General features: G+C 33.7%; 1 protein-coding gene across 1 annotated transcript in view; it reads right to left on the bottom strand.

Moving 5' to 3' along the window:
* Nucleotides 1-9382, bottom strand: part of DNAH5 (dynein axonemal heavy chain 5) — a 108666-nt gene that overhangs the window by 77130 nt on the left and 22154 nt on the right. The window contains 8 exon segments of the mRNA XM_019613825.1: nt 1363-1564; nt 2183-2319; nt 3619-3718; nt 3803-3993; nt 4814-5056; nt 5551-5710; nt 6774-6919; nt 8187-8358. Coding sequence (XP_019469370.1) covers nt 1363-1564; nt 2183-2319; nt 3619-3718; nt 3803-3993; nt 4814-5056; nt 5551-5710; nt 6774-6919; nt 8187-8358 — 1351 coding nt within the window.

Below are 9382 nucleotides of genomic sequence, written 5' to 3'. Positions count from 1 at the left end.
TTTTTTCAGTCTAACTTTCCATGCAAACAGAAGATGAAATTATTTTGACACCTTTGAGTAATTTATAGGATTACCTGCAATTCAGGATGGTTTTCCTCTCAAAATACATCATCTTTCCAGTAGGAAGCTAGACTCCACATTTCTCTCATTTTGTTCATATAGTATTAGACACATTTTTGTCCTAAAAACTACTAATAAATTCACTAATAATCTTATCTATGTCTAAAACTTTTCAAAACAAACTTTAAAAAAATCAGGGCCGAATGCAGGGTAGAATCAAAAAGTCTGAGTATAGAAGCTGAAGCTGGTATTTAATGAAACCGTTATATCCACCAAATGGATACTTTTTTAAAGATTCTTATCTATCGCATCATCGGAACCAAGGACCAAAATGTAGAGAAACTTGAAATCTTGCTGAGTTCCTACCCAATTTTGCAGCAATCCAGTCCATTCCCTAAAGCTCTGCCATTCAGTTCAGATTTCTTCCTCACTGTTCTCAAAAGAGAAGTCAAAAATCCACACCAATACAAGCACTACATAATATTTTAGCTGGATATAAATTCAGCTTTGTTACAGCTAGATGTTCATTCACATATTTCACTAGTGCTTCCTCCTTTTTACACAGTATCTCTTTCCATGCTTATCTCTTATACCCGATGGTATTTTCAACCTATAAAATATCAGACCCACCCTATCTTCATCGAGTTTTAATAGCCAAGCTTTACTACGTAACAAAACACATTTTTTGATACTTCCTTCTAATGAAGAAGCCATTTTGCTTTCTCAGATTTGTCATTCACTGTAAATCAGCTGCATGTATTTCTTACAGTCCATCATAGTTCCTGTTATATCTGTTATAGCATATAAAATGCTTAGTGATGTGGAAACAGAGCTAGAAAGAAGTGAAGATGCTGGGCTACTACAGCAAAAAGGGAATCAGCAAAAACATGTATTCTTCACTTAATTAACTGTGTTAAATAGACGACTTTTCATTTGAAATCAGTATTTGAAATCTTTTCTCATCACATGCAGCCAGGCAAGGAGAAAAGCAACATAAGCATAGTATACTCCTCTCAAAATATATATACTTATTGAAGCCAATAACATAAGAATGAATAAACTCTACTATCCACCCCATAAGTGAGCAGAAATGTCCAGGCAGGGGAAGAAACATCAGATGATCCTCGCAATACCTTGGTTAGTGTATTTTTGCATGCATTTACAACCAAAACAGTAACAGCCACTCCACATTTCTGCTTTTCTTTAACCTAACTCACTCATCCACAACTAAACATCATTTATCTTCCCTATAGGAATCAGAAAGTATAATCCTCTAGAAAGAAGTGGAAAGTTGAACTTTACCAGTGTACAGTGCAATAGCTCCCACACAGATGTATTCAGGTTCAGAACTGACTTTCATCTCCAAGTCTTTGACAAGTAGAATTTGAGATTCCAATTCAGAGAGTAATGGATTTCCCATCATGAATTTTTCAATTGTTTTCTCCTTGTCCCTCTGCCATATATGGTGGTAACAACTAAAACTCTCCATAGCTGTAAGAACTTCCTGAAGCACATTGCAAGTTCACAAAAAGATTAGCAAACCACACATCACACATAATTTCTTAGTGTATTAAGCATTCATTCATAAGTGGAGAAGGTTTGCCTCATCCTAGTAAAACACAAGGTTGCTGGTAAACTTATGCTAAAGTAGGCTCTTCAGCAATCACAATCCTTAGCACACTATGCTAGTCACATTCAATTTGTCTAATCAGTTAAAGTATTTTACAATAAAGTGATTCTTCAGAACTTCTATATGAATAAAACTGTATTTAACACATTTGTGCAATTACTACCATTTCTATATTAAATACGCACACCCAGCTACAGTTAAGATATATTTCATGGTGTTTTACTAATTGTAGATATGTTTTCAATCATACTCAAACTTTACATAATATGCAAAATCTCATGCATCTTTGAACACTGAGAACACGTTACCCAACATTACTTTCAAAGCAGAACTGTAAATTTGCAACACATCTGCCATCCACCATCCTACACTTTCTCATTCATATGCTTAACCAGGGCTTTCAATGCCTATCCTTTTTCCCACAAAGATATTAAAATTGGTACATTTATATGCTTTAGACAGTAACTTAAATTAACATCCCCATTGTCTTACCTTTTTCGTAGAATTAATAGCAGTGGTGAGTAAAGATACCAATTTAATAATTTCTTTGTTGTTTGAAACACTCTTGAAGTAGTTCTTGCTCTGCACTGACTCAGACAAACTGAGAGATGCTGTATCTGATGCCCCATCTCCAAAGAGTCAAACACAAAAGCAGGTTTAGTACAAATTGCTACCAACAGAAATAAAGACCACTTTTTCAATAGGCATAGATTTTAAAATTATTTGTGTATACTAATCGAAAAGACAACTAGAAATCTAGGAGGCCAATGTAGTTACCACACACTGACAAACTTCTCCACTGTTGGTAAATTTGCTTCATCCAGGCTCTCTGTGAAATTTGGAACAAGTTCCTCCCTAATTTTTCAAGTGTAACCTTCTTCTTTTCCACCCAAAACCCTCATTTTTCTCTAAACATTCTGGTTAATTGATAATTTTAAATAGAAATTAACATTAAATTCTAGCAGATTATTTTGAAACAGTTAGGCCTGAAAATAAAAGAATAACATATAATAAAAGATAAACAGAATGTCCTTTAGCTAGGGAATACCCATAGGATTGAAGTTTTCAGAAATTCATACTGCATCTCAAGCAAGAGAAAATCTTGGTTTTGAAAAACTACTCTAATTCCTCATGCAGTTCAAAGATTACTTACCTCCTTCTTAAATATACAAGAGGACCTAAAAACATTCTATGTACTTTTGAAATACCTGAAGTACGAAGTAGAAAAATTAATTTGGTTTGATTCTAAAAAAATCAGACAGGAAAAAAAAAAATAGAAACCTAAGATAAAAGTATCTTAAATTTGCTTAAATGAATGTCTTTGATAACTTAATTTCAAGTCTGATCCAAAAAAACATATTAATTAGTTTTAGCAATTTTAGTCTATTCAATCCTTCACACAAACCTCTCCACCAATACTGAGATTTATATAGACATCTCTACTCAATCACAGTTTTTGTTTAAGACTAACTTATCCTTCTTAAAAGAATGTTAACACAATTTGAAAAGTCATTTTAAGATGCCAAGTCACAAACACACTGGCAAATCACAAAAGATTTTGTGCAATTGTAGTGACTATAATTGTTTTCCAAATTCACTCAAAATTTCTGCTATGCTGCCCAAGCTGGCAAACTAACAGCTTCCCACATACTCCAAGTAGAACCCAAAGCAGTACAACTCTGAATTTTACAACAAAATCTCCTTACTCAAATTCCCACATGGAAGTATCTTCATGCAACCTTAATTGCTATACATCGGAAAAGCTCTGGCATTGTTGCATCCTAGTTCTTCTCCAAGGTGGATTAAAATCTGTGAAGTCTTTATTCCCTTGCTTTTGATGGATTTTCTGTCTAAAATCCTTTTACACATACTGTATAAATCACATTTAGCTAAAACTCAAATTGAGCAATATCAGAGTTTATCATTACCATGCATGTTTTTCATTCCAATCTCTTTCATTCCATCTTCAGAATCACTGTCTCCACTCTCACACTGCAACATAGCTAATTTTCTCTCTAATAGTTCCTTCTGTGGAAGAAATAAAAGTTCATTTTCTATTTGCAGTAGTTTTTAAACTTTAATTTTGTATTAAGCACAGTTATAAAGACAAACCTTGGATATTCTTTCCTTACTCCACTGCCCAACTCCCTTCATTACTTTCACAATACTGTCTACAGCTTTGTTAAGCGTTTGCTGTACCTCATCCAAAGAAGGTTTCATGACAATGTTAGGGATAGACAGATTAATGCTAGTCTTAATGATAGGATGAGCACTTGTTTTCTTCTTAGATGCATTGTGATTTTCTAAATGAAAGAAAATAACAGCAACATAAAAAGTTGTTCACATTTATTTCAAGATCTCCATCTAGGTTTTATAATTATATACCATTTTCTACAACACAATATTGAGTAATGAGTGTAATTTCTTAAAGAAAAAAGATTCCTGAGTAGTTTACAAGATGTATTGGTTAAGTCCATAGTAGCACAAGCAAAAACTAAGTGCCATCTTATTTTTGTTCATGAAACTCCTTGTCAACTTGTTCTCTGCAGCTAAGTTCAGTTCAACAGAAAACCCTCTTACCTGGCTTGTACTCACAGACAGCATATTAAATTGGGCAAGAAAACTCCACTCTTCATATTGTTTAGTTTATATTCCATAGAGACCAAAACCAAATGCCTTTATTTTTATTTCTTATAAGTAACAATAAAATACTACAAAAGAGTACTTCATCATAATCTATAGAAAGATCTGAATGCAATTAGTAAAAGAAAGACAAAATACTCTCTTGTCTTTCTTTCATAGTTTCATGTAAAAGTCAAGGTAAACAGGTAAACTTAAATGTCAAGTCCAGCTCCAAATATATTAACCAGTTCCAGAACAGTAGGGTCTGTCCTAAAAGAAACTTTATCAAAATGATACTTTTCTATGTTTACAGGGGAAAAAAATATCCTCTAGAGAAATACTGTGTTATCAACTGTGATTTAACAAGACAGCTCACTCAGACTCCTGTGTCACCCTTCTCTTACTTATCTGGCTCTTTTTATGATATAGTTCTGCGATATTACATCTACATATTTCTTTCCATAGGCTAAATAAGCAGGCAAAGTACTGCAATATGGCTACCTGGAAAGCTGATCATCGAAGATGCATGGATACGCTTCCGTATGTTCTCTAGAGTATTTCGAGTGAGTTTAAGAAGGGCATCAATATTACAACCATTGAAGTAAGAAAGTAGTTCATTGGCTTCTTCCTCTAATATTTCTATATCTTTTCTCTTCTTTTTCGCTGAAGGAGAGAGTCCAGCCCATATCTCAATGGAATTGTTGGAGGAAGTCAGGTTTTTTGATCTTCTTTCCTCCTCTGTTGCTAAAACATCATAAATCTAGTCAGTTAAATCTATGTAGGAGAATTGAAGACACAATAAAGCAACACTTCCATAGGTGTGTGAAACATAGGTAAGTCTTACAGAAGTGCAAATAATACTCATTTGTCACCTGTACCTATATGTGCTGGTCCTTTTATTTCTAATTACCTTTTCTACTCAGTTCAATCTCGAGCGACAATTTTTCTTGCTTTCTCTAGGAAATCCAGCACTTAATCAAGGCCTATAAGTAGCTGTTTCCAATTTATCAATATTTGAACATGCAAGTTAGACTGACAACACTGACCTATTTTGCAGATGACAGATGATTGTTAGATGATCCATCATTAGATGATCCATCAAGCAGAAATCTTTAGACATCAGATATTGATGGATACTTCAGCCAGCTGAGCTACAGCATCCCTCCCTCCCCCCCCCCACATTCCCAACAATATCGACCATGCAGAAGAATAAGCACAGAGGAACAGTACAATCTTACCTGCACTTTTTCTCCTTATTTCACCAGTGGGATCAACTGACTTCTCATCTTTTTTGACCTGTACTTCTGTGTCTAGTAACATGTTGATCAACTCATTAGCTGCTTCTTCCACCAGTGAGCTTTTAAAATGTAAAGTCTGGGAACCTTTCATACAGAGCTCCTATTTATCAAATCAAAACAAACATATTCTTATGGTTCATGGTTTTTATTTCTACTTTACCTTATTAGCACAAATTTCAAGGCTTCACATTTGTGAAAAAGACAATCAATGTACAACGTTATTTTAAAATATCTGTTTGTTCTGACTTTTATTTCCTATTTCTATTTAGTTTTTGATTCTTTGTTGTTCCAAATAAGACATCATAAATGTTTCAAAATTGCTATGACTTGTTTCCTAAATCACACAACTAATCCAGAGTTACTATTATGAATTAATGTTTACAATACATAACTGTATTAAAGGGCTCTCAAAAGCAAGTACTACTTAATTTTCTTATTTTTCCAAGATAGACATGGGAGACATAAACCTTTCATTTGATCATTTCTATTTTACAATACTTGGCTGTGCCATAGGGAGTATTAGCCAACTGTGTTTTCCTTTTACACTCAGATAGGAGATAAAATCCATCCAAAGTTGAATTTATGATTGGAAGAAGCACAGAAATTATTAACTGTGAAGAAAAAAATGAGATTTAACAAAATTCAGATTTTTTTTTTGATGGTGTAAATGAAATGACTTTTCCCATAATACTTTGGTGGTGCTTCTGAGCATATTTTGCATATACAAACTCAAGACAGCAGGAGATTTTGAAAGATATCCAGTACACAATCATTTCCGCAGTATTTACTCTCCCAGGAAACCAAGTGCACTTATTATGGAGCTATTCTCAAGCATTAGATGGGCATTTCTGTTATGTAAAGGCACTAACAAGCAAAAATGACCAAAAAAATACTATCACAGAGGAAAAGAACTTGAGTAGTATCAAAGCATAAAAGAAATATCATGCAGAAGTTGGCTTGACATTAAAAAAGTGAGCCTCAGCTCAGACATCATAGCATTTTGTATTTTTGTTCCTATTTAATGTTCCAGTGAAAAAAACAACTGGAGATGTCCTTTCTCCATTTTCCCACCAACGCTGCAATTATTATATCTCATTTAAAAAAAGGAAAATATGTTAATTTGAAATATTAAATACTTCTTTACGAAAATCTTATCTAATAACCTTAGTCTTTTGGAGAAATTCCTCACAGCTCAGTGGTTCATCTTCTGGCAACTTACAGAGCAGCACGCTACTCATTTCTTGAAGGACAGCATCAATACGAAATTCAATCAAGTCATTCACTCTATCAAGCAATAACTCCAGTTCAGCTTTGAGTCAAAGAGAAGATTCAAAACAAGCTTAAAAGTTTGAAATAATAGTTTTGCAGAGCCCTGATTAAATTCATACTCAAACAAGATAACATATTCAATTTTATATTAATTTTACATCTTATCCAGTTTATTTCAAACACCTAAACTTACATGGCAAGGTTCACCAGTGGACTCATAACTGGTGTTTTGCACAATATATGCTCATCTAGTATATTCTGTACATATCCTAAAAGACAGTAGGCAAAATAACATACAAATATATAAGATTAACTTGAAATATATGCATTTCAAACACAAATGGAAAAAATAAAGACATCAAAACTCAACTAAGCATTCCAGGAATACCACTCCTATAGCATGAATAAGTTACCACTTAGAGAACCCAATAGCAACAGAAATTTTTGATAAATAAAGTGACCATCCTTCAAAAAATGTTAGAAACCAAATAATAGTTAAAGGACACCAATAACTAGAATTTTCAGTTTTATAGCAATTCACTTTCAATGCTGAAATTGAAATATCAGCAAGGTGCCTGTTCCAGACTCAAACGACCTGTGTTATTCAAAATTAAATTGAGTATAATATCAGGCTAGCATCTGAAATGCATTTTATTCTGCCATTTCAACTAAAGAAAACTTCCACTATGACTTACATCATTTTACAAAACAGAATCTATGTCAATATAATAATAGAGATTAAGCAAAAAGAATTTAGCAGCTTCAGAAACAATACATATCAGTGCAATCTTACTAACAGAATAAAAGCTCATCTGTTTTCTAAAGCATGCACATCTTTTGGGGCAACAGCATCAGTGTTAAAGAGACCGACTTAATTAAAAAAAAAAAAAAAAGAAAATGTAATACGAAAAGCTATTGAGCAGTAAGAGTGCCAACTCAGTGAAGATATTATTTCTTGAGAATTTTTATTGTAGAAACACAAGGATAGACTACGAAAAGTCTGAAACCTTGATACTGTTAAAAAAAGAGGTATCTTTCTCTGATGTAAGAATACAGGAACTTCTGCATACTGCTTTATGCTTGATTAAACCCTACTGCCTTCTCATTCACATTAGTAAAAAAAATTTCAAAAAGATGTCAGAAAACAAAATAAAAAAGATTTTTTTAGGAGCAGAGGTTACGTGAAGTAAAGGGGACAGGTGAATATTCTAATTTCAGTTAAGCAAAAATCATATAAATGGCAGTAGGCTTAATAATGAAATTTGCATTTGTACAGAAACAAGCAGAAATTACTGAAATTGACTTACCTAGCTTGCTAAAAACTGTATCAATATATTTCTCAATATTCAACGATGTCCAGGTCAGTAACATCAGACCTGGCTGGATAGCATCATCTATACTGGCTAACCTAGGGATCATCAATCGTTCAAAAGGGTGTTGTATTTTTAGTTTAATTCTTTTATACTCTGCTAGCATCATCTGAAACAAACAGAGGATTAAAGCATTTTACTATACACTGTTCTAAACCTCTTCAAATACATACGTTCATCATGACTTAAGACATAAAATTATTCCACATTACTGAAATTAGTGAGAAATAATAAAATTCTTCGGATTTTTTCCATTATTTTGGGCAAAAGTTCAAGGTTTGCTGCTTTTTACAATAGTGGAATTACTAATTCACAGGGAAATTCACCTTTTCTGATATAAAAAAGGATTTTTTGTAAATATCTTAGTCCCTAAATGGACATTCCCAGAGAAAAAAATCCCCCCCAAAAAATCATCCAAGTTAACTTTTCAGCAGTTTCATTAGAGCCATTTTAAAAGACTTTCAATATGGTGTTTAGTTTTGAACGCCTCTTTAACCCACTGATCTATCTTCACATTTCGGAAGAAAATAACCTTGTAATAGCTTTATGATGTAACATGACACTTTTATCTCATTTCAGAATCAAGTAGCCCTTTGAAACTGTATTTTTCCAGACATGCTTTATCTTTGAATCTTTGTCTTCACTCATCTAGAGCTTTGTCTGTTCACAGGGAGACAAAATGACCCAAAAGAATTACAAAATGAGAGAAGAGGAAGCTTTAGCTGCTCTATTTTAATCTTCTCTACAGACATCTATGTCTAACATGGGTGGCGGAACTATGTTGTTACATCATGTCTGCCGGATCTTTTGAACTTTTTAAAAGCATACGATCCGCTGTCTTCTTAAAACAAAGAGTATTGTTTGACTTGGAGTCAACAATAGTTGACTCCATTGTTGGATGAGAGATAAACTGATTATCATTTAGAAAGTTAGCAATGGAGTGAGGCATCTTGTAAGTTCCTTTCCCTCCCCATCTTCACCTCTTTACCAAATTCTGCAGTACTTTCCTAAACCTTTGCAACTTTGAAGCAACTTCACAGAAGATGCAAAGCCTGGGAATTCATTTTAAAAGTGTCGGAGAGGGGAGGGGAGGGGAGGGGAGGGGAGGGAGGGAGGGAGGGAGGGAGGGAGGG

This window comes from Meleagris gallopavo, chromosome 3 (assembly GCF_000146605.3).
Source record: "Meleagris gallopavo isolate NT-WF06-2002-E0010 breed Aviagen turkey brand Nicholas breeding stock chromosome 3, Turkey_5.1, whole genome shotgun sequence".
Classification (NCBI taxonomy): domain Eukaryota; kingdom Metazoa; phylum Chordata; class Aves; order Galliformes; family Phasianidae; genus Meleagris; species Meleagris gallopavo.
Note: the sequence above shows the minus strand (reverse complement) of the source record. Positions and strands in the feature narration are given on the sequence as shown.